Here is a 27,191-nt window from a genome sequence, read left to right as displayed (position 1 = left end):
TAGTGTAAGGTGCTGGCTAACCCTACATGCTTGGGTGTCCAGTGTTTCCCACCAGTGACATAAAAATAGGTTGAATAGATACTGGTTATTATGAAACTTCGAACTGTTTGACTAGACTTTTCATTATCCAGTTATCCAGTTTATATAGACCACTGATAAAACTGAAAACAGCCTTACTTGTTTTTTATGGTATGAACCTCCAACTCCATTTATTAATAGAATACGGGCAACAGATGCAATTTTATACAGTGTACAAAAGGTTATCCACCTTGTCCCTGTCAATCACAATTCATACAAACCCGCACTGCGGCCATCTTGTTTAAGTGAAAGTTTCATGGGCACTTAGATTCAATGGCATCATACAGTGGATCCGTATTCAGAAGATATTGAATTTGTGAAAAATGCTGTACACCGACTTTTCCTCAAAAATGCCTACAGGCTTACAGAATTTTGAAATTGCGGCCCTGAGTACCTGCCCATTACCCTTCCTCGCCTTTACCTCACGAACCATCCCATCTATGTACACATTGAACAGCCATGTCGACATGACACATCCCTGACGAAGTCCCACCTTTACCTCAAACCGTTTTCTTTCCCCATTTCCCATTTTAACACAGGCGCTACTACTCTCGTAAAAACTCTTGACTGCCCTTCACAGCTTTCCCCTAATTCCATATATCTGCAAAACCTCTCACAGTGCCTTCCTATCTATCCTGTTATAAGCCTTTTACAAATCTATAAAAGCCCCAAAAACCATCCAACTTTTTCCTAAGACTTCCTCAGATATCTGTCTTACCACAAAAATCTGATCCACACAACCCCTACTCTTCTTAAACTTACACTGTTCCTCACGAATTACTCCATCTGTAACTCTCCTAATTATCTCAGTCAAAACCCTTCTACAAGACTTCCCAACTACACTCAACAAATTGATCACTCTGACACTACTACACTCACAAATGTCCCATTTTCCCTTGTAAAGTGGTACTATACAGGCACTCCTTTAGTCCTCAGGCACTCTACCCTCCCTTAGATACATAAAAAAAAAAAAAAAAATCATTAGCCAGTCAGACACTGCATGACACCCATCTAACCCAGGTGCCTTACATGCTCTCATAATTTTCAGAGCTACTTGCAACTCATTTCTCCTTATTTCTCCTCCATTTTGCTCTCCCAACACCGTCAAATTCTTAACACCTTCCATCGATATCACCAATTCCTCCCTATCCTTCTCCACATTCAACAGCTCTCTAAAATACTTCGCCCATCTTCCCCTTACTGCCTTGTCCTCCGTTAAGATCTATCCATCTGTGCATTTTACCTATCCTTCTTTACTTGACTCACCTCCCCGTCCTCTTCTGATTTCCTTCCAAAACATATTTTCATTGCATTATCTATTTATTTATTTATTTATTTATCTTTTTTTTTCTGTCATCTTCCTCCTTCATTTTGCATCTGCTCTTCTTATTGAAATATGTAGTCACCCCTTCAATTATTTGTTTTCTATGTTGGAAACATGTCATACCATATTTTCTATATCTCATTAAAGAAACAGAAATATTATTTTGATTGATGCATAAGGTATTATGGCGTTAGTTTTTTCTTATTTCCTATGCAATTGAAGAAAGCATCTATTTGATATATATGGTCGTGTTAATAGTTAAGTACTTCGATTTATCAAAAAAGGAATGAAATAGGATTTTTTTTGTTTTTACACCCTTGAAAAAAGTAAACGAAAATAGAAAACCAATACACACACACACACACACACACACACACACACACACACACACACACACACACACACACACACACATATATATTATATATATATATATATATATATATATATATATATACATATATATATACATACATATATAAATATATATATATATATATATATATGTATATATATATATATATAAAGATAGAAAGATACATAGTACGTTCTTTTTACTTAACAAATCGACATTTTTTCTATATCACGCAAACACGTTTTTTCTTCTTTCGTTTTTGCATTTAAAAATATATATATTTTTTTATGGAATATAACAAATCTGGTTATTTTCAAGTATCTGAAAATTTCGTCCACACACATTTTGATTATGTTTCTTTTAATAGTTCCAGCTCAGAGTGTAGAGTGGAGAGAGTACATTGACCTCCGCTAGTTCCCACTATGCACCATTTCACTTACGTAAGTACTTCACACACCTTTTCAAGGCCTCCCATACCATCTTCATTCCTAAACCCCAGAATCCTACATCCACCCTCTTTTCCTGCCGCCACATCTCAATTCAGTTTTCGGTCGGAGTGAGGTGCAGAAGACATCTTGTCCATGATTACCCAGTGGGCTTAAAGACCACCAAACGGTCGCCCTGGTAAGGCCATTTTGGTTTGTAACGATGTGGAGAATGCATACGATACTGTCTGGCATGAAGGATTTAAGTACAAATTATACCACTATTTCGACTTGGCCTTGCCGTCCACATTGTTGTTTTGCTACGACCTGAATGAGAGGGCAATATGAATAAAGTGGCGGATCTCCCTTTCCAACCTTTTATGCCGAAGGGTGGAGTGCCTCAGGGATCAGACCTTGCTCCCATTACAAAATTTGTTTACGAATGACTTGCCAGAGCCGGCTTATCCACGCGGCCAGGCTCTTCCTCTTTCATGTGCGGGCGACACTAATCACGTTAACATATACAAACGCCGGAGGGAGCTTAACCCGTAAACCAGAGCATACAAGATGGGGAACACACATAGGAGTAACAGTGGCGTAATAAGACCAACGCGTCGAAATGCAAAGTTGCATATTTCTATTGAAGCAAGAACAACAGAACGATTACGAAAAAATATCCTAAGATAAACAACACAAACATCCCAGTAATGGACCATGCCTGTGTGCTGGGTAGCATACTGGACACTGGCCTTACCTGGACCCCACATTTCCGCAAATAAAGAACTAGGGCCAAGACTGTACTGGGTAGGCTTAAGCGCTTCGGAGCATTAACGCATAAAACGTCATTTGTACCTAACTTTGGTCAGGCCGTTATGGTATCAGTCCACGGGAATAAGCCGGATGACATGCCCACAAAGAACTACTCACATCAGAAAGTTCAAAATGCCGTAGTCAGATTCATTATGGTTTTGCGATGAAGTGCCTTAAGAACCTCTGAGTCTCTACACCTAACAGCCAACATCCATCTACTCAACCAATATAAACATAAATTACACCTGAGACATTTAGAAGGGTGCACACCAAACACAAACACCTGATCTGATGGTGGTGCTGATGTTGAGGAATAGGAAAGTCTTGAAACATGAGCTGTACTGCTTGATATAATCATCTAATAGTTGCTTTACGCAACGCCTTGCCAATCAGGTAAAGAAGATCGGAAAATATGTCACTTGAAAATTTGAACGGGCTTCTTTGTTTGATTTTGGACGTATTGGGGACCACGATAAAACTTTTTGTCTTGAAAAGGTATCCAGTAAAGATAGCCTTGAGGATGAGATGTTTTATGGCCTTGGCAGCTATATTCCTCACTAGTAGAGCAGAGGCACAGGGTGTCACGACGGAACATATACCGTTCGCATAGGGATATGACGATGATGAGATGCCGATCTCACAGGGCCAAAGGAATCTGCCAGTAGCTTCGTAGGTGCTGATGTTCTATGACCGTTGTGTCAGAGCCATTGTCTGGTATGAACTTGGTTAAAGAAGGTTAGTCTTGCTTATGTTGGCCACCTCGATTTTACTAAAGTATAACATTACTAAACTTATACACTTTGAGGAAGTGCGTAGACTTATAATCAGGTACACTTTGACCCGACCACGCAACCTTTAACCTGATCTAGATTTGATCTCTGATTGTTGCTTACAGGAGTGTTGAAATAAGATGTTCTGTGATTTCATTAATGTTTACATAACGATTCTGTGAAACATATGCATGTATGTATATATATATATATATATATATATATATATATATATATATATATACATGTATATATATATATATTGAAGTAAGTATGACAGAATGAGTGGAAGTGTGATGAGGTAAACACCAGGAACCGTTGGAGTTTTATTACTAACGTTTCGTCTTGAAAGGACTTCCTCAGAGTGTACACAAACAATTCATTGACAGCTTATATACTCTCAGCTTATCTCGTTCCTCCCTGATCATCTTAGCTCCTCCCACGCCTCCAATCGACCTCGCGTAGAACCAGGTACCAGGATACGTAACAAATGGACAGTGACTTAACCAATTGTGCTACCATGGTGAGGGTGTGTTGAGTATAAAATTTGTATATATGTATATAACCCGAACATACATATACAAGAAATTGTGTTCAACTTATATTCCTCTGAATAGCGCATTTTGTGCTCTCCTATCCTTCTTGTAAGCCCCCTTGACGTCTCACCATAATATACTGCAGAACATCCGCCATATGATATGCTGTAAACAACGCTGTCCTTGTTGATGCTTCTTTCTTCTTTACCTCTCATTAAATCCTTCATTTTTCGCCCAGAGGCATAAGCCACGTGCACGCCAACATTGGATGATAAAGAGGTCAGGATCTCAGATTCACTCACGCACGGCACTACGAGGTACCTTTTCTCTTTTTGCTCTTATAAATGCCTAATGCTTTCCTCTTGAGGCCAATTACATAGGAAATAGGCAATATGCCACATCAATTCGCCAAACAACTCGCGAACCCCCTGTCCTCCACATTGGGTTCAATAAATGGCGCACATCTGCGCAACTCAGCAAATCTGATCTAACGCCTCAAAAACGTGAACGTCGAGAGAAAGAAGTTAACCATCTTCGATTTCAAATAGATCTTTAAGAGTGTAAACGTGAAGGGGGCTACTGTCATTGCGAAGAGGGCTGTCAACTTTATGGATGACGACGAATTGGCAGTCAGAAAAGCGAATCATCTTGATCAAGTGTCTCTATGCGTAAAATTCGGTGCATTTTTGTTCGAGGACAAGGAGAACACACAACATCGAGGTTTGGCAATGGGCTCCCCTGAAAGTGCGGTCATGGATTTTCTTTATATGGAGACAATGCAAAAGGACAAACTGCTACACATCATAGGAAGTGGTTGTGAATGCTTCCACTATGTAGACAAAGTGCTGGAGCAAAGCGTTCGACAAGGTGCCACACCAGAGACTACTAAATAAAATCAAAGCACATGGCATAAGAGGAAAAGTGATAGATTAGAGCCTGGGTCAGTAACAGAAAACAGCGGGTCACCATAAATGGAGTAAAATCCAGGTGGGGCAATGTTACCAGTGGGGTTCCCCAGCGCTCGGTTTTGGATCCCTTTCTGTTCATTATGTATATAAACGACTCAGATGATGGGATAAATAGTGATGTTAGTAAGTTTGCGGACGACACTAAAATAGGACGCCTAATTGGGTAAGGAGACGATGCAGAGATTCTGTAGGATGATTTCAACAAATTGTTCACATGGTCGGTGAAATGGGAAATGAACTTCAATATCTCTTAATGTAGCGTATTAAACATAGTACTACACAACCCCGAAAATAGATACAGATTAGATAACACGCTTTTAGAGAAAACTGAGTGCGAGAGAGACTTGGGAGTTCTAGTGAGTACGGACCTTAAAACCAGGAAACAGTACATTAGCGCCAGGTATAAAGCTAACATACTTTTAGATTTATTGCTAGGACGGTAACGAATAGAAGTGCAGAGGTAATTATCAAACTCTATCTAGCGATAGTTAGACCCATCCTTGACCACTATACGGTACAGTTTTGGTCTCCGTCCTACAGAATGGACATCAATTCACTAGAATCAGTACAGAGAAGAATGACCAAAATGATACATGGACTCAGAAATTTGCCTTACGAAGAGAGGCTTAGGCACCTTAACTTGCACTCTCTAGAAAGAGGCAGAGTGTGGGGTAATTTAATAAAGGTGTTCAAGTGAATCAAAGGCTTTATCAAGGGTGATTTTTACCTCCTCTGTCACCACTGTCACCACCACTGTCGGTCCTCGACCGTTACACTTTTAGTAGTCTCGTAAATCCACTCACAAGGCCCCTTGCCTTCGTTACGTCAATCTCACTAGTTTCCAAGTTCGTCTTATTCATTAGGCCCCATGCCTAGTTCTCTCGAGTTTTTGGGTTAATAAAAGGGTGGTGAATTTCTTGCTTGTTAAACTAACGGAGTACACACAGAGAATCCCCCTCCAGGTTCTCTCCAATACGTCAGACCACCTTCGTTCAGACGTCACTTTTTATTCGTCCAATAGTCTTTTACTTTTCAAAACAAGTGACACACCTTAAGGGCGTGTCTTTTTCCCTACGGCCAATAATATTTCTTTTCATACCCATTTACCTCCAATTCGAGAGGCTGTTACAGTCCTTCCAGAAATATTGCTGCGTAAGCATAAGCAGGAGCATGAGCATGGGCATGACGTCACTGCCCAGTGGTATGTCATCGCGCAAGTGGTCTGCCGCTAACAGAGTGTTTTGATTACATCAGCGATTATTTCCAACAGTCACCGGCCGTGTTTATACAGACAGAACGTCGCCTAAAACCTATGTTATAGAACAGTGGGTGCCGAGCTAACGCGAGTCTGATTCGCTGACTCAGCATTTCAATACCCATGTATTTCCTAACCTGATTACCATTCGTACAACTACCGGCCTCTTACAGTGATGCAAACAAAGTCATCATATTAGAACAACAGGGCAGGATTCGCAGTAATGGATTTAAACTGGACAAATTTAGATTTAAAAAGGAAATAGGCAAGAGTTGGTTCACTAATAGGGTGGTCAACGAATGGAATAGAGTTAGAAACCATGTAGTGAGCACTGAAACTATCAGTTGTTTTAAGAAACGATTAGACAACTTTATGGATAGGGATGACAGGTGGTGATGGATACGGAGCTGCCTAGTGTAGGCCTTATGGTCTCTTGCAGTCTCCTTCATTCTTATGTTTTGTTCTTATGTTCTTATATTTTACTTGAAGGATCAAACGTAAACAATAAGCTTCACATGCTCATCAGAGTGGATAAAAATATTCAGTGCACGATGGAACCGGACGTGGATCACAAGTTGCCATTCCTGTGAGGAATAAAAGAGATTAGATTTTCTGTCTACAGGAAACCAACAAACAAGGAAGATTTCATTCCATACTAGTCGAAACACAGTACACAGACTAAATCAGATATAGTAAAAGGATCTCCTTGCGGGCCATTAGAGTCTGTAGTAAAGAGTTTTTAGAAGAAGAGATGGTCTATATTACCAGTACTTTCTGCAGGTTATTTTACTCCCAAGACCTGCTCAATAGACTCGAAAGGAAAACAGTAGACATTTATAAGTGAGCAAAAAGAGAAAAGTTAGACCACGATTACATAGTAGTACCAATGTTGGCGTGTACCTGGTTTATGCCTCTAGGAATAAATTAAGGATGTAGTGAAAAATAAAGAAGAAAGAATCATCAACAAGGACAGCATTGTTTATAGCATACCATGTGGCGAACGGTCTGCAGTATGTTCTGGTGAGACATCAAGGAGGCTTAGAAAAGAGAGCGCAAAAGTATCCTGCGGCACCACGGAACCTCAAACTTCCTAGTGGTACATGCAGAATCAAAAGGACACTTTCCTATCTAGGAAAGTGCTCGATCTCGGACCGATCACCACGCTACTTTTTAAGACGTCCGCCAAAATGATCAGCTATGAGGGTATATATTACGATAGTCTGTTATTCTGAAGAAGATGTAAAGTTGAAACGTTAGATTGCATCACTGCTTCTGTTCAACTTAAGCTTGTTTACCACCTTTTCCACTGTGTGTGTGTGTGTGTGATGTATGTATGTATCTATTGTTACGGACTTGCTGGTTATGTGAAGAGACGTTACTTGTAACGGATAGGTGCTTAAGAACCAGCTCACTTCTAGAAGTCACTGTAGGACTGAATTATCTGGTCAGGGCCTATATAATTCGTAAGACTAGAAGTAAAATTAACAAAGAAGATTCCAGGAAAGGAATATTAAACTAGCGGTAACACTAGTAAACAAAATTATTAATAACATGAAAGTATATCTACAGGCAATAATAAACACAAAAGAGAATGGGCAGTCGGGTCAATGGGATCGTTACATGAATACAAGAATATAGAAAGTACCGTTCAAATACGAAGCACAAGACACGTATACAATATGGTAGTAAGTACAAAGAGGTCACGAACATATGTATCAAAAGAAGTATTAAGTACAAATACAAGTATAATGCAATGCAAATGTATATAAGGCAAGTAATAGAGGCAAAAGGGGGTAAAAGGGTTATCACTTCATACGAATCGTCTTCTGACTCCAACCTGTGAGAGGTCTTATCAACAGAGCAATTTGCGAGAAATGACAACGTGTGATTTCCACAGCTTATATACCATTGGACCGGAAGTGGGATACTTCCGGTGAAGGGTGCGGGCGAGCGCGGAGGAGGGGGGAGAGCAATTTGTCACACGTCAACTTGGATATTTTTAAGAGCCTCGGCTCGCTTGAACAATCTACTTATTGAGTAACTGTCAAATCTGTGCGTTCTGAACTATCTACTTAGAGACAAACAGCGAGGGCTGAACTATTTCGGGTTACTTTGCTTGTCTGTTTGTTCTACTTACATCAAGAGTGCGCACATGATTTTCGCACGTAGGCAAGATTACATACATTGGACGTGCGTTACTACTTACATTGTAACAATAATACATAGACAAGAAATATGAACATATTTATATGTAATACAAAGAACACACAATTCTATGACTTAATAATTACATATATGACGTAATATCTAATAATACGTTACACTATGTATATATATATACAACATACACTGTTTATGAGCCATTCATGTGGGTATACATGTATTTGCCACGCTATATATATGTTCACATGAGTGTGTGTAGCTTATACGTGCATCTAAGCTTGAAGTACATGTGCCTTCCCTTTGGAGGTAACTTCAGATGACTTAAATACACCTCATTGATGGTTAAGTAGATGCATGAAAAAAGTATATCACTAGCGTCTTGCAAAACAAATTAATTTCTCTGTTCAACTTCATTCAAGAGAGGATTCATCCGCACAGCATACACTTCTTTGCCCTTCATCTGAGTGAATTATACATTTAAGAGGATTCAAATGAAACACGAATTTACACTTATGGATTATAATGGGGAAAAACTATCTGCCGTGACCAAGAAGCTTGTACACTGACAGCTTCACTAATGATATCTAGGGCTAAGCTGAGGCCAAATAATGGCTTTGCGCTTTCATATTTTGGACACGTCAAACATACGCAATATATAGAGTTGTTCTTATATTGCGGAGACAACAGAGAAGAACTAATTGCGGAAAATGAGATGAGGAGGAACATGAGGCGTACAAGACCGACGAGTAGGAGTGGGGGGATTGGAAGGAAGGAGTTTGGAGGGGAAGAAGGAAAAGAAAGAGGAGGAAGAGGAGGAGGATGAGGAGTAGGAGGAAGGGGAATAAGAGTAAGAGTAAGAGGAACAGTAGAATGAGAAAGAGGAGTGGGAGGAAGAGGAGCAGGAGGGGAAAGAGAAAGAGAAGAAAGAGGAAGAGGGGCAGGAAGAGAAAGAGGGAGGAGAAAGAGGAAAAAGAGGAGGAGAAAGAGAGCGAAGGGTAGGAAGAGAAAGGGGAAGGAGGAGGAAGAGGAAAGGTAGGAAGGTCCTCATCTACATATTCAGGTTGACCTTTTTTATTTTATTTTCTATTGTTTTTTATTTATTAATTAATTAATTAATTTATTTATTTATTTATTTATTTATTCATTTACTTATTAATTTATTTATTTATTCATTTATTTACTTATTTATTTATTTATTTATTTATTTATTTGTAATAGTAGGTTGCTGGTCTTTATGAAAAAACAGACACTAGCTATGACGTCCTGTTCACCAATTGAATAAACAAGCTTTGCAAAGATTACCGTTGAGTTGTGGGTGTTTGTAGATTTCACAGTGACTTGTTATTTCATTATAACTGCTGTTATGCACCTTCTCTCATAGTGTGCAAACACCGTCGTCTTCTTGAATATCAAAAGTTGGCTACTACTAGATTTCGTCACGACTCAAGTAACACCCCAACACCTCAATCAGAAAGTGAATTCGCTGAATGCAGTAGTACTCTTCTTATATTTCATTTAACTTGGTGGCAGTCTTTAGGTTTACACTGAGTTTTTTATTCATATAAGTAAACCCCCCCACGTAATAAAAGGATCAAGCCTCTTTCTTATCTTGCAAGTGCTGACAGTCATTTTCTCCATTTCCTTTCTCCACAGTCGTCAAAGATTCAGATCTGACTACTGACTCTTTTTCCTGGAACTCAATATTCCCCTTCTCTATGATGGCGCTATCATTGTTCAAAAAATTGAGATTATCAACACCTGGAGTTTCCTGAGTGGGTTCCTTGACTGATTTTGATCTCACATTTGTATTCCCCCTATCCTTGCGGTCGTTCAACGATCCGTTGCTGACTTCCTCCAAGTCTTCGTCGCCCGTTCTCTCCTCCTTCCGTTTCTTGGAGGTACTCTTCTCGTCTTCGGTAGTCCGGAAGACACATCGGTAGAGGTCTATTTGGTCTTCTTCGCTTATTGGTGGTGGATGGCGGGGATCTGTCACACGATTTTCCAGGATTCTGAAATGATAGTATAAAGAGTCAAATCCATGTACAGTAACTATGCGGTCAGCAATAAGTGGCGTACTAAACAAAACATGCCATGGCAAACGATGCTCAGATTTCTTCAGCCAATAAGAAGGAGCCTACTAAGTCGTGATTGGTTAAATCATCATAAAGAGAACCGAAGAGAGATAGTCACTTTTTCCTGATGAATTTAGTTCGTAAACTTAAAATATATATGGCAATTTCATGCGTCTAAATAATGTGGTAATAATGTATGTATGTATGTATGTATGTTTGCATGCATACATGCATGTATGCATGTATGTGCGTATGTATGTATATGAGGGTGTATCTACATATGAATACCAGCATTATTATACGTACGTACGTACGTATGTATGTATGTATGTATGTATGTATGTATGTATGTATGTATGTATGTATGTATGTATGTATGTATGTATGTATGTATGTATGTATGATGTACGTATCCCTATATGTATGCATGTGAGTGTGTATGTATGCATTTGTAAAGAATTAGAGTTCGGGAATCGTACTGTATCATGTTTAGGAAAGAGCGAGAGAATGAGGCAGAGGAAGAGATGGGATAAGAAGAAATTAAAAAAAATTCTAACAGAAAGGTTTGGAGCGAAGAAGGATGTCTTGAAACAAATAGTAACACATGAAGGATTCGTCGTGGCAAACTCAGACCCGATGAGATTCACCAGCTGTCAGAGAGTATATGAAGTGATTAACGCTCTCTCACTGCATCCCCTGAAGACGAACCCTGAACACAGTTCGTAATGTATGACAATTAACCTAACTAGTTCTGGTGAGTTAGTGCAGCGTAGAACCTAAAGTAAGCAATAGATCACATTTCATATTCCATATGTGACACGTGCAATTTTCACCAATTATGACATATCTTCACAATTGATATACATACATACATATACCAAAGGCCTTTTCCCCCTTACACAGGGGGTAGCCAAAAAGAAAAAAGGCATAGAAAACACTCCCACCCATTTCATTTCCCATATATTCCACTCCCCTCCACCCTCCTCCCTCCCTCCTATCTTGGCACCTCCTGGATGACGGGCCATCCCTGCATCCTGTCCACTACCCTGGGTCAGAAGCAGTGTCGCAAGACAGCACGTCCACAGCAAGGCCGCTTCATAAATTCGGCGACCCCCCCCCCTCTCCGTCCCCTCATGCAGGGAAGGAGAAGGGGAGAAATCCCTTCGGGCTGCGTCAATTTTTTTTCTCATACATACTTCCTCACCCACCATCCCCCACCCCCTCACCCTCATGCATCATAGCCTCATCCATACACAACCCTTCTCCATTCACCCCTATCTTCTGTCCTCTCCCGTCCTTCCTCTACAGACATTCCTCTCTTTTGTAAAGCCCCTTTCACCCCATCTATCCATCTCATCCTAGGACGCCCCCTCTTATTCACTCCTTCCACCTCCGCCTTCCACACTTCTTTTACTAATCTTTCTTCACTCATTCTTTCCATGTGTCCAAAACATCCTAATACTCTTTCATCAACCCTATCTCCCAGCTCCCTTTCCGACCCTATTCTCCTCCTCACCTCCTCATTTCTCACTCTATCTAGCCTAGTAACCCCTATCATACTTCTCAGACATTTCATCTCAAACACATTCAAATTCCTTCTCTCTTCCTCTCTTATGTTTCATGTTTCTACCCCGTACATTGCTGTTGGCACAATCATTCCTTCATATAACCTCCTCTTAGCATCTATTCCCATATGTCTATTCCTCATTACACTTTTTAATCCACCAAGGCATTTACTCGCTTCTCTCAATATATATTCTATCTCCACCCCCACTCCTCCCTTTCCTGCCACATTCGCATCCAAGTATCTAAAACTATCCACCTCCTCCAGTTCCTCACCCTTAATTACAAAGGATTACAAAGGCGGAGCATGCCGACAGGAGACCTTTTGATCCATATCTAGGTCGGATGCAAAAAAAAAAAATCATATTAATAATAAATTAAAACTATAATAATGTAAAAATAACAAATAAAATACATAAAGAAATGCATAGGTATAGTTGAATAACAAACAAAAAGGTAAATAGTAAATGATTATAAATTGACATATAACTAATAATAAATCAGACAGACAAATTATAACAAAACAAAAACAAATAATATAAGATAAATTATAATCATTACAGCATCTTACTTAGGTATTTATCTAAATGATTCTTAAAGCTTCGAACTGAACTACATTGCACTACCTGTGCAGGAAGTTTATTCCATTCATTAACTACACGGTTGGCAAAGTTGTTTCTACCTACTTCCAAATTGAATCTATTTCCGGACAGTTTGAGACCATTGTTTCTTGTCTGATTCTCATTCAATGTGAAAATTTGGTCACTTTTGATGTTGTCAATTCCCTTTAAAATCTTAAAGACCTGTATCAAGTCACCTCTGAGTCTACGCTTTTTTAGGGAAAACAGATTCATGTGCTTAAGTCGATTTTCGTATGATTTATTTTTGATATTTGGAATCAGTTTTGTGGCTCGCCGTTGTACTTTTTCCAGTCTGTCAATGTCTTTAATGAGATTCGGTGACCATACGGAAACAGCATATTCCAAATGTGGACGAACTAACGATTTATATAGCTTGTTAATGAGTGATGGACTTTTGAAATCAAAAGATCGCGCAATCAATCCCAGAATCTTATTTGCTTTCTCAGAGGCTGAAATACACTGCTTGGATGATTTGAGGTCGTTACTGATAATTACGCCGAGATCTTTTTCACTATCCACTTTTGTTAACGAATTTCCAAATAACTTGTAATCGTACTTACTGTTATTTTTACCTATGTGCATTACCTTGCATTTATTTGTGTTAAATTTCATTAGCCACTTTTCAGACCATTGCTGTAATTGATCTAAATCTTCTTGAATATCTAATTGGTTTGAGTGATCTTTTGCCACTCCGCACAGTTTTGTATCATCAGCAAATTTGGAAATAGTAGATTTTAGTCCATGGTCTATATCATTTATATATACTATGAATAGAAGTGGCCCAAGAACGGAACCCTGAGGAACTCCACTTGCAACACTTTTCCATCCAGAAGTTTTTCCATTTAAAACAACTCTCTGTTTTCGACCTTTCAACCAATTACTAGTCCAACCTAATAGGCTACCACTTATTCCATGCAAAGCTAATTTAGTAAGTAGTCTTTCGTGTGGGACGGTATCAAAAGCTTTTGCAAAGTCTAGATATATTAAATCTATATTGTTTCTTTTGTCATAATTCGAGATAACTGTGTTGTAGAATTCGAGTAAGTTAGTCACGCAAGAACGTTTCCGTCTGAAACCATGCTGGCTATCATTTATGAAACGGTTACTTTCTAAATGATATTCGATATCATCTCTGATGATAGTTTCCATTATTTTTCCTACGATCGAAGTCAAACTTATAGGCCTATAGTTATTTGGTTTCTTTTTGTCACCTTTTTTGAATATGGGAGTAACGTTAGCTAGCTTCCATTCTCTTGGGACATCTCCGGATATGATGGATTTCTTGAAAATAATTTCTAATGGAACAACAATCTCATTTTTCATTTCCTTTAAGATTCTTGGATGCCAACCGTCAGGCCCTGGTGTTTTATTAACTTTGAGTTTGTCTATACACCTTTTAATTTTTTCTTTTGTTATATTTACCGTAGTGAGTAAGTTTACCCCAGACTTTTCACAGGTTTCAGTTTGGAATTCACTTTGAGGTGTTTCGTTTACGAATACCGAGCTAAAATAATTGTTTAAAATATTACACATTCCTTCATTTGAATATTCAAGTTGACCGTCAGCAGATAATAGTGGACCAATGTGATTCCTAACAACCTTTTTATCTCTAATGTAACTATAGAATTCTTTGGGATTCTCTTTGGATTTCTCAGCGATGTTCATTTCGTATTGTCGTTTTCTTTTTCTTATTGTCTTTTTTAAATCTCTCTGTATTGATACATAACTTTCATAGTCATTAGATGCACCCGAGCACTTATATTTCTTATAAGCCTGTCTCTTTTTAGCAATACTTTTTTCAGTTTCTTTGTCGAGCCACTTTGGGCGAGCCTGATTTGGGGGACGTCTGTCCTTAAAAGGAATGTAAGTTTGAATCATCTTAGTGAGCGTATTTTGAAATATTTCCCACATCTGATCTACAGGCCTTTCGTTTAATTTTGCCTCACTTCCAGCCTACTGTCACTCTCTCCCCTTGTACATCTCATCACCTTACTTTTACCTACATTTATCTTCAGCTTCCTTCTTTCACACACCTTCTCAAACTCTGTCACTAACTTCCTCAATCCCTCTTCTGATCCTGCTACAAGCGCAGTGTCGTTAGCAAACAACAACTGGCTCACCTCCCACTTTTCTCCATTTTCTTTGATCATCTCCAACCCCTGACCCACTACACTTGCATTCACCTCTCGAACCACCCCATCCATGTAAAGATTGAACAGCCTGGGCGACATAGCACACCCCTGACGAAGTCCCACCTTTATCTCAAACCATTCACTCTCTCCATTTCTAATCCTGACGCAAGTTCTACTACTCTCATAAAAACTCTTGACTGCTCTTAACAGCTTTCCTCCTATCCCATATATCTGCAGTACCTCCCACAGTGCCTTCCAGTCTACCCTATCATAAGCCTTTTCCAAATCCATAAAAGCCCAAAAAGCATCCTTAACTTTTCCTATAGCTTTCTCACATATCTGTCTTACCACAAAAATCTGATTTACACATCCCCTACCTGTCCTAAAACCACACTGTTCCTCACCAATTACTCCCTCTGTTCCTCTCCTAATCCTCTCAATCAAGACCCTCCCATAAGCCTTCCCAACTACACTCAACAAGCTGATCCCTCTGAAACTACTACACTCACACTTGTCCCCCTTTCCTTTGTAAAGCGGAACTATACAGACACTCCTCCAGTCCTCCAGTACTCTACCCTATCTTAAAAAAACATTAAATAAGTTCACCAGCCAGTCCACCATAACTGTACCTCCTTTCTTTAGACATTCTGCATGGCATCCATCCAACCCAGGTGCCTTGCCTGCTCTCATCATCTTAACAGCTGCTTTCACTTCATCCTTCCGTATTTCCCCTCCATTTTCCTCACTCATCACTCTCATTTTCCTTGCACTTCACACTGCAACTACCTTTCCCTCCCTATCCTCCTTCACATTTAGCAACTCCCTAAAATACTCTGCCCACCTTCCTCTCACTGCCCTCTCTTCCATTATCATCTCTCCATCTGCACCTTTTACCTTTTCTTCTCTACTTGATTCGCCTCCTCTTCCTCTTTTAACTTCCTTCCAAAACATCTTTTCATTACTTTCAAAATTTTCTGTCATACTCTTTCTCCATTTCACATCTGCTCTCCTCTTTGCTTCTTTTATCTTATGCTTAACTTCCTTTCTCTTTACTTTGTACCTCTCATACGATTCCCTCGTCCTAATTTGTAGCCAATCTATGAATGCCTGCTTCCTCTCTTCTACACCCTTCTTTGCTTCCTCATCCCACCACTCACTACCCTTCTTTCTATTTCCTCCCGCCCTCGTTGTTTCACACACCATCTTTGCACACCTTATGACTCCCTCCTTGAACCATCCCCATTCCTCCTCCACTCCTATTTCTACTCTATCCTTTACTCTCTCCCACTCCTCTCTCAACTTCTTCTTATACTCATTCTCCTTTTCTATCTCATTTAAGCAGTTCACTCTAAGTACCTCCCTACCTTCTGCCCTTTTCTATTTTCTCCACCTATTCTCTACTCTCAATTTACCTTCCAGCAGGAAGTGATCTGATATTCCTCCACTCTCTCCCCTTAGAGCATGTACATCCTTAACTCTTCCTACCATACTCCTGGTCACCACTATATAGTCCATTAACGCTCTATCTGCCACCCTTCTATCCCCCACCCTCTCCCATGTGTACTTATGCTTGACTTTCTTCTTAAACACTGTATTTGCTATCATCAACTCTCTCTCAAGACACATCTCCACCATCAGTTCTCCACTACGATTTTTGCCTCGAACTCCATACTTCCCAATCACTCCGTCAATTGGTTCATTTCCTACCCTAGCATTTAGGTCTCCCAATACAACTACATTGACATTTCTCCCTAATCCTTCTATGCACTCATTTATATCTGCCCAAAATGCCTCCCTTTCCTCTACGTTCTTCTTACTACCAGGCCCATACGCACTTACAAAAACCCACATCTCCTTTCCCGGCTTCACCTTCATCCACATCAACCTTGATGACACCACCTTCCACTCCACTACCCGCTTACTTATCTCTTCACTTACTAGTATAGCCACCTCTTCTCTCCCTCGTCCCCTCTTCACTCCTGAGTACGTCCCAGCTACACTCCAAACTCACAATTGCCCTATCCTTTCATTTTAGTTTCACTCAAAGCCAGTACATCCATCTTTTTTCTCACAAACATACTGCCTATCTCTTCCCTATTACTCTCATCTGTACCACATCCACGCACATTAAAAGACCAAACCTTAGGGTACTGGTTGGAAAGCTCCCAGACCCTCTTATGCCTTTTCTTTCATTTCTAGGAATGTCCCCTTTTGGGGCTACAGGTTGCAGGACTCCTAATCCCATCCGCTGTCCATTTTTTGTCGCCTTTTACGACTCAAGTGAAAATACTTGGTGGCAGTATTCTTTTCCCCCACCACAGGGTAGGTAGGTGAAAAAAGGAAATGAATATTCAGAGAAATGGTATAAGACAGTAACAAGAGGTTGGGGGACAGCATAAAGGAGGGACAGTCGTAGTATAAAGTGTCATCATTTCTCTATGTACAGAGTTTTCCTCTATCACAGACTAAATGATGTGTGACTCTGGTCCGTAGGGGCGCCCCATATAGACCCTAAAGTATCAACTGCATGCTACTTTCCCACAATAACATGCAGCCAATATCCCAGATGGGGACAACTGACATACAGATAAAAAAGAATGTCTTACCTTATCATCCGAGCGGGTAAAATGGCTTTCAGGAGCAAAAGGGATTCGGCCATGTCACTGTAGAATAATTTGCTCCTCATGTTGTAAACGATCCAATTACAAGACATCCCTGCGATGAAAAGCCACCACATTAAGTAGTGGAATATAGGTAGATAGCGGGGAAACTGCCAGAAGGAACTAGCAGCCATCGGAAGCACAGAACCTCCCAGTAGGGTCGCCGTAAGTAACAGGGTCGTCCGTCCCCTCCGGAGGATGGTTTTATTCTGAATAACCTCCTCTTCAGAGGGCTCATAATAGGCTTGGCTTTCCTTCATCTCCCTCTTACGTTCTTCAGTAAAGGTTTTCACGGATAGCAGGGTCCCGATCAGTGTGGCAAGGATAAATATAGCCACTGCGACGAACTGCAACCAGAAGAAGACCGTTGAAACCACAAGAGTGCCACTTGTTGGTAACCAGAGAGTCAACTTCGTAATAGGATCCAGATAGCCTATGAGGAACGACCCATTTCCAGATCCACAAATGACCGCAAAGGCAATCGCAGTCAACCAGGGCACCATGACTGCGACGGCCTTTTTCTTTGGAGTGTTAAACACAGTACCTCTCACTGCAGCGGCAGACACAGCCCGATATCTGGAAAGAGATGGGTATTTCTAAAGTCTGTATTCTGGAGACAGAGAAGATATTAGAAATATATCTTGTCATATAAAAGGATTTGAATAATTGAATAATTCATGCAGATAGACTTATTAGCGGAATTGAGGTTTAAACAATGGTTGTGGTTAAGGAAATGACCTGTGGTTTAATTTGTTGTCTGTTACTCTTCTGGATTTAAAATAAAATATTATAACTTATAAAAGAGTGGATTAAGATATTCTCAATATATTTCATAGTTTATTGAATCCGATATTAGCTAAACTTCAGCATCCTTATCCACATTGTGTAATACGTTATACAAGTAAATAACTTTGGGCATAGTCTACTACCTACAATTTTCAAGTAAAATTATTACTAAGACAAAAAGAGTGTTTTCAACGCAAGACTCACAAGTATCAGTCACCTTTTTATCCGTGACTTTGACTCATACCTTTCGATGGCAAGACTGAAGTGAGTGAGAAGAGATGACGTGGAACTGACGGCGAACACCAGACTACAGAAGGCAGGATAACCGAACCGTTCAAACTTGAGCTCTGTTAATCCAGGGGGAAGCACATCGCTGACGAGTCTCTCGAAGCTAGATAACACTGACTTGGCGTCGAGGTCATACAGGGTCAACCGTCCCGTCATGAGACAGACAGCATCACTCACAGCGAGAGAGCAAGGGAATAAGCCAGTCAAGAAATCCGACACAGCCAAAGAATTTCGAAGTATTCCAGATATTTCACCACGGTGCCCACCGGTAACCATCACGAATATGACAAGGAAATTGCCAAATATCAAGGATGACGTTACAAATACTGTAATCGACACTAGAAATGCTTCCCAAACCATGGCCTTTTTAGATAAGTAGTCCCAGTCAAGAGAAACTACCTTTTCCTCTGGATTGTCGTATACAATTAGATAATTATACGATTCTATTGCCCAAAACCAGTTTATTGTTGTACGATTAAACATAAATCCCTCGTTAATGTCCCACCAAAGTGATCCGGGCAGATATTTAAAGCAAGAAATCGTATACAAACTCTTCTCAAGCGGACCAAACCGAATAGGCGAACAGCGTTCATAGATACAACTAGACTGAAGACTACCTGTGCATATATGCTCCATACATGCTGTGTCATTTTCAAAAATCGATCCAGTCAGGATATCAATGAGGAACTGTTTATCATTCGACTCCCATGAGAAAAGAGGACATTTATTTGGAATACTGCTAATTGTAATTTCACTAACCCAGTCACGGTTGTTCATGTTTGTCTGAATGGTTTTTGGCCTTGTTAATTCGTAATTTTTGTCTTTCGGGTCAAATGTTCCTAGGATGAATTTCTGATCTTCCTCTGTTCTATTATGGCACTTCACTTTCTTGTTGAGGAATAAAACTACTGGGTTCTCGGTGATTCTGTAGTTTATACAAGTCATGGAAAAGTAATCCACATATTGACTAGCTAAAGACCACTGACTCCCTAGTAGCTTTCCAAGTTCTTTGTTATTGTAAACGTCCTTACATATATTCCATATCTCTGACCCACACAAATGATCCACGTAAGTCCATACCCAATTACCAGGTAATTTTTCTAAATCTTTTATCATAGCATCCACCTGAGAAGAAGTACTTGAACACAATGAAGTAAAGTCAATATGACGACTGAGTTTCAGCTGCCACGATAAATAGATATCACTTCGACAGAAGAAATTCCAATCAAGTTCATCATTACAATGTATTCCAGTGATTAAGTAATGAGCCTGGGACCGCTTGACGTTCGAACAATTTTTTGCAAAAATAATATAAAATGATTCATCCCAAGTTGAAAGCTCAAATAGATAGTAGTTCTCTTCTGTAGAAAAGGAAGCTAAAGGAAAGTTTTCTGTAAAGTCCACTCTTCTATTTCCATGCAGTATTTGATTAGTTAAATTTCGTGCTTCATCGAGGCAGAGTTGGTTTATTTCGCTGTCATATACACTGAGAAAGTATGTTTCAGTTACCTCACGCAAATGTTTATATGCCTCATCAAAAACGAAAGCTTTTTCAAGTGCTACAATACAGCTGCTCATATTATGGACATGTAATATAATTGCCGTACTCATTCGATTTACCTCAGCTAACAGCGTCCGATTTTTTGGTTTTCTCGTATATCCACATCCAGATTCGCTCCTTATCACGAAGAACCTTCGACCCTGCTGGTCCTTTAGGTAAATCTTTTGACCATATCTTGCAAAATTCATTGTTTGAATCATACCACAAAAAGTAGTAGTTGTATCGAATCAGATCATGGTAGAAAAAGCTCATTGATGAGGTCGATGTATCAACACAGGCATTCACCTCTTCATTAGTATGTGGATTTCTAAGGGAAATGTCGCAAAACTCAGTTTCAATAAAATCTACGTCAGAGATGAAAATGTAACACAAAGAAGACACATAAAAGGTATTTCCGGATGACAGTGTTGTGAGGTTACTTCGTTGTGACAGAGCCGGTAGACACAGCTCACGATATTCAACTGACGATGTTACATCGATCTCAAATATATAAGAAGGGGCCATATATCTTACAAGCATAGAGGTCAATAGAATGGTTCTACATTCGACGGGTAATGGAATGAGGTATTCAATAAATTCCTCAGCATGATTAATTTTAAGTTCTTTGTCAACGTCCAATACAAGGGATTCATCTTTGTAGAATGCAAAAACAAAATAGAGAACGGATTTTTTCTTGGGATTATTTGAGCAGAGTGTAACTTTTTTTGTTTCTCCTCTCTGACTAATACCGATGTGTCTCAAGTTTTTCACTCCAACTACTAAGGCCATAAACACGTTACCTTCTACTGGATGATCACCAAGGAAATAAAGTGCACGTATAGCAGAACAAACATCATCCTGAGACAGAAATTCGTTGTCGCACATATCAAAAAGTTGTGAATCAATACAAGAATCATTGCTTATTGAAAGCTCAATCAAATCCCATTGTGGAGCAGTGGTAACTTGAAAGGAATTACTTTCGAGGTCATCATACAAACTGAATCCAGGGAATCTAACCGAGTTGTTAGTAAGGATCAACTTATCGTAATCTTTTTCTAAGGATGTGTAAATGACATCTGGACCAGATTGATTATCAAAGCTGGTTTGGTACATTAAGCTTGATCCAGATGTCAAATGTGAAGATTCAAACGCAGTCCTATTGACTTCATTTTCTTGAGCCGTTCCCAACACCATCACAAGAAAGAGAAAGAAGCACAGGTAGCCGTATTTGTTGCTCCGTTTCATCTGTAAGAAATACATGGCTAATTACTACGTATTTAAAGACTACAGGACCTCATTTCAACATTATATTAAAAGCAATTTACATGACTTACTAGTATAGTAGTTATATCATAAAAAAAATAGAATAAAGGAAGAAAAAATAGAAAGAGAAAATACATTAAATTCTAATCGAGATTATTCTAACTTATTTTGATATTAAATGCCCAAAAATCAATTAATTATCATCACATAACTACTATTTTCTAATGACAAAAAAATATATCATCATGATCCTGCAGTGAACCGCATCAACTAATAGAAACTCTATGGAAAGGATAATCGAGAAATTAAGCTCATAAAAAGCAGAAGCCGGAGACAAGGAGGATGTAAAACTGCAATAGAGACAATCAGATATCGCAACGGAAATTAGTAATAGGCCGCCGGCAGGGTCAGTATATGGGACTCCAGTCTCTTTCCTTGTGCCGAGCAAAGTACGGTAAAATTCTGAGGACACACGTGACCCCCTCCCTCACGCGTCGGACCCAAGCCGCAGTTCCTCATTTCCCTGGGTAATTCCTTCAACCCTTTGATAATCTGCCATCCACAAACACGCACCAAAAAATTGCGGACACTCTCCATTTATATCCTTTCCCCTCCAGAGACCAGCATGGCCAAACGCTACACACCCTCACCACCCTAGCCCATACCCATTTGTTAATCCTTCTTCTTTAGTTCTTTGTGGATGAAGATCCCTCTCTGCTCCCCAGTCACTGCCCTGGTCAGGAACAATGAAATAAGACCAACACATCAACACCAATACCCACAGCCCAATCTGGTTTACCCTCACCGCTTCATTTACATATAGTCCAGGAGTATTAGCTTTTCACTCGGAACAAATTAGTAACAAGCTGAAATTTTCAGGAAGTACTCAGAGGACCTTTCCTAATAACATACTAAAAGTCCTCAAGAACCCCTTGTGAGGGTTTTGAGAAATTCAAGATGGCGTCCAAAATGGCAGCCAATTTTAGATTTTGTCATATTTCAAGTCCCAAAATTCATAGAAAGTCAAACAATAAGTCAATATATATGTTTTTTGGGGCAAGGAGTTCAATTCTCTAACTAATTTTTGGATTATCTGAATTTTAAATGGAATCATTAGCAAAAGAAAAAAATATATGTTTATCAACCTGAACACGCACACATTATACAAAAAAGTCATGCCAGTAGCAAGAATCAACACCTAACCATTACCTTAAATATGGACAAAAAATGCTTAGCTGTAGTCCTAATTATAAAATTTTAATCAATCAATCAACAAATAAATAAATCAAATAAATTTTGACGATGGTCTTAGGCATCATCTTCGTCATCAGTTTCAGGAGAAACTGGTCTTGGTGCTCCAGTCTCTTCATCATCATCAATGAAGGATGGCATTTGTGCTGCATTGTTGCAGGTTTGACCACTGCACTTCGTACACATGGCAGATCAGTGCACCCCCATCTTTCTGCAGCCACATGATGCTCCACAGCTATCTGCTTTGCAGCCACATGAGATCATGTTGAGCAGACAGTCGGGGGTAATGGGGTGGTCAGTTTCAACTGGAATTAGGATGTCCTCCAGCTTCCATCCCCAGGCTGTTGGCGGCAAGGGCCTGCCCATCCATTCCTGGACAGTGTGCTAAGTTCTGAAGGAATGCTGTTTGGCTGCAGCACTTGTTGGAGGCAAGCTTGCCAGTTGGAAGGATGAGGACAGAGATGTTCTGCTGATTGTCTGTTTGTAGGAAGTGTAGCGGAACTCATCCAGTGACACACCATGAGGTGCACCATACAACTTCAGGAGGAGGCTTTCACCTGCTTCTTGCACTTGTTGGTGAGTGCTTCCAGTATTAGAGAATGTCGTGAGCTGATTACACTCCTTCTTGTTGTGAACCAGGTTGAATGCCTTGCGCTTCCCTTGCCAATACACTGCAGGCAGAAATAACAGAATGGGCTATGGCAGTACATGGCCTGCTCAGTACACCTGTGTTTTTGCCGTGAACCAGGTTGAATGCCTTGCGCTTCCCTTGCCAATACACTGCAGGCAGAAATAACAGAATGGGCTATGGCAGTACATGGCCTGCTCAGTACACCTGTGTTTTTGCCCTTAAGGTCCAACAATTTGTGCAGAAAGAGGTTTAGAGACCCAGGAATCATAGACAACTCATTTTCAGTATCTTCCAAACTGGTATATTTACTGAGGTCAAATACAGGCAATCGAATGTCATCACGAATAATTGACGCAGCCATTTCAATTATTCTTTTATTCTCCTCTGCTTTGTTGCGCTGTCTGCCATCCACTTTTCTCGAAGAATGCGGTGAGCTGAATCTCTGAAGCTAACAATGCTCGACTTTCCAGGGAGGCTTGTAATGATTATGTCATCTTGATATCTTTCCTTCAGCTTCTGTTTCAAGTACTTCATGGAGTAGCCCTCCTCACCATGCAAAAATGTCTCCATCATCTCCACGAGGTCAGACACAGCATATTGACATTCATCATTTTCATCCAGATAGGCACAAAGTTCATTGAAGGCAGATTGCTTCAGAGCATCAGGTGGCTTGCCAACTGATTTCTGTGTTTCAGATTTGCTGAAAAAATCTTGGGCACAGTTACGGTGATATTTGGTTTCAGCTGCAACCAAGTCAGAGGATGCCTCAATCATTCTTTTGGTAACCATTTCTCCCCATTCACCATTCCTCTCTTTTGCCCTGTCTAAGATGTTCTGCTTGAAGGGCATTGTCTCCCCATTACTGGTCACCACCCGTTTTGTTGTAAGTCTGCTACTAGTTGGCAGTACTTCAGAGCAGAACAGGCAGTGTGTGGTGATGTCAAACTTTTGAGTTTTTTATCTTAGGGTGGGTGGCTGAACCTCCTCTTGTAGTACAGGTTCTTCTGACTTCCTCTTCGCGGATCTGATGGAGGACTCCCGGGTGTAGGTCTTCCTGTAGGTGATGTGAAGTGTCAGTGGGCTCTGTATCTCCAAGGTTTCACGAAGTCCATCCTTCCTCTCCAAGTTTGCTGCTACTAAGGTTGTCCTTCCCTTGGCTCCTATTTGTACATAATCCTTGGTGCATAATTCGTTGCAAATAACGCACGAATCCATCTTGAACTCTAACAAAATTTAACATCACATACAACATATGAATCAGGCTAACACTTTAATTAATTGATAATCATGGTTTTACATGTATCACCAAAAAGAAAAAGAAAAAAAAAAACTTTCTGGCGTTTCAGAATTGTTACATCTGTGAATGTACTTGTAACTAAAAAACATGACACAGGCTCAATTTATCACACACATACTGACATAAATGAATTCCTTGGATCTGAAAACCTATATTTTCATACTTCATTTGTGTTTCTATCTTGACTGAGACCTGAGATATAACAAAATATGATATCGATGGCCATTTTGGATACCATCTTGAATTTCTCAAAATCCTCGAACGGGGGTTTCTTGGGGACTTTTATTATGTTATTAGGGAAGGTCTTCTAGGCACTTTCTGAAAATTTCAGCTTGTTACTAATTTGTTCCAGGTTGAAGCTATATTTGAGCTAATGCTCCTGGACTAATAGCGTCCTTCCTTCGTTCCCTGTCCCGTCATGCAAAACTAGAGCGGACGAGAAGAAATTTCTTCTGTCTTCGTCAATATATCATCCATTCATGATCATTCTCTTCATCACGCCTATATCTTGCTCTCTCCCTTCCCTACTCAACAGACATTACCTTTTTACCCAAGGCCCCATTTACCCCACCCATCCATCTCAATCTCAGTCTTCTCCTCAAGTTCATTCCATTCACCTGTGACTTCCATATTAACTCTGCTGATATTTCCCCCATTCATTTTCTATGTGTGAGGGGTTTGATAGGTTTTAGAAATGGGCAATAGGGAGATGAATCTGCCCGGTCTTCATCATGTAGGACTACCACAAACAGGTGTCTGTCATGAGTTCCCAGAAAGGAGATAAATGGAAAGATCTTGCGGTAGACAAATTAAGTACCAACTGCTGAAAAAGAGACTGGACGTGTAATCCGGTTTCCATTTAAGAAGTAACACATGTTTATGTGGTCCAATACCGATGCTGTCCTGTCTAATGTCAACTGATTTTATTCGGCAAAGGGGAAATCAAGGCAGAATAGGATATGGACAATGAGAGATCTCATCTCTTTCATACAAATTAGATTTATCCAGTTCTACATAGCAACGCCCCCCCCCCCCCATTCTCGTCACCTCGGACAATTAAAATTCCCTGGAATTATCCTGAATAAAACTTAGAAAAGACGTTACTGAGTTGATTATGGGATCAGTAGATAGTAAAGTCGAATAGGAGTTGCACCGCTCCACCAAGCTGAATAAAACTGTTTGGCATAAACTAGAATTGAATCATAAAACTATGTCTCAAGACTTTCTTACTAGGGTGGCCAGACCCTTTGCGCCAGACAAACGTCTTTTTGAGCACTTTGTCTACCGTACAGCGAAACCTCACGCCTGCCTTTCATTTGTCTTCCTGTCTATCTATATCTATCTATCTATCTATATATATATATATATATATATATATGATGTACATATGCATATATATGAATATATACAATATATGCATATATGTGTATATATATGAATATATATATATATATATATATATATATATATATATATGCATATATTTATATTTATATATATATATATATATGTATATATATATATATATATATATATATATATAGTGTCCTTGTTACAAATGGAAATAAGCACCGCAAGGACTCGAACATTTGCTTTAGCGACTGCTTGTCTTCGCTTCATAATAAGGAGTCGTTAAGGCAAAGGTTCAAGTCATTGCGGTGTAGGTTATGTCCATATATATATATATATATATATATATACACGAAATTTTGCCTTCAACCCATCTCTACTATGTTAGTATACGAACGCAGAAAAGCATTTGTACAATACTGAATGGGTCCCAGTGAACATATATATATTTTCATAAACCACAATACACTTTAATTCTCAGCCATCAATATCGAGCCAATCGCGAAGGCCAACATGCAGAAACTGAAACGTGGTACGGATAAAGGACTCGAACCCAGGCTAGCACGTGACAAGTGTTAGGGACTTGACCGATTGCGCCATGAAGAGAGATATAAGTTGAGCGAAACTTTTCTTATATATATATTTATATATATATATATATATATATATGTATATATATATGTATATATATATATATATATGTATATATATATATATGTGTGTGTGTGTGTGTGTGTGTGTGTGTGTGTGTGTGTGTGTGTGTGTGTGTGTGTGTGTGTGTGTGTGTGTGTGTGTGTGTGTGTGTGTGTGTGTGTGTGTGTGTGTGTGTGTACGTGCGTGCGTGTGTGTGTGTGTGTGTGTGTGTGTGTGTGTGTGTGTGTGTGTGTGTGTGTGTGTCTGTGTGTGTGTGTGTGTGTATATGTGTGTGTGTGTGTGTGTGTGTGTGTGTGTGTGTGTGTGTGTGTGTGTGTGTGTGTGTGCGTCCGTTGTGTGAGTGTGTGTGTGTGTGTATTCACCTCGGATCTGCTGCAGT

At 39.7% G+C, this 27,191-nt stretch overlaps 1 protein-coding gene across 1 annotated transcript; it reads right to left on the bottom strand.

Moving 5' to 3' along the window:
- Positions 1-6,175: 6,175 nt before the first annotated feature.
- LOC143024611 (uncharacterized) lies at positions 6,176-20,836 on the bottom strand. Its single transcript, XM_076183474.1, has 3 exons — positions 18,783-20,836; positions 17,699-18,328; positions 6,176-10,693 (listed from the first exon to the last, which is right to left on the bottom strand). Exons 1-3 carry the CDS (start codon positions 20,585-20,587, stop codon positions 10,276-10,278), a joined length of 2,853 nt encoding a protein of 950 aa, XP_076039589.1. The 5' UTR covers positions 20,588-20,836; the 3' UTR covers positions 6,176-10,275.
- Positions 20,837-27,191: the final 6,355 nt, after the last annotated feature.

Source organism: Oratosquilla oratoria, chromosome 4 (genome assembly GCF_046742065.1).
Source record: "Oratosquilla oratoria isolate Oo_2021 chromosome 4, ASM4674206v1, whole genome shotgun sequence".
NCBI lineage: Eukaryota > Metazoa > Arthropoda > Malacostraca > Stomatopoda > Squillidae > Oratosquilla > Oratosquilla oratoria.
The sequence above is the reverse complement of the archived record's forward strand: the minus strand, read 5'-3'. Positions and strand labels throughout refer to the sequence as shown.

Coding starts and splice junctions, on each gene's coding strand:
- LOC143024611 (XM_076183474.1), bottom strand. CDS start 20,587: ATGATTCAAACAATGAATTTTGCAAGATATGGTCAAAAGATTTACCTA. Junction 18,329..18,782: donor TTCAGTCTTGCCATCGAAAG/GTATGAGTCAAA, acceptor ATCTCTTTCCAG/ATATCGGGCTGTGTCTGCCG. Junction 10,694..17,698: donor TTACCCGCTCGGATGATAAG/GTAAGACATTCT, acceptor CTATCATTTCAG/AATCCTGGAAAATCGTGTGA.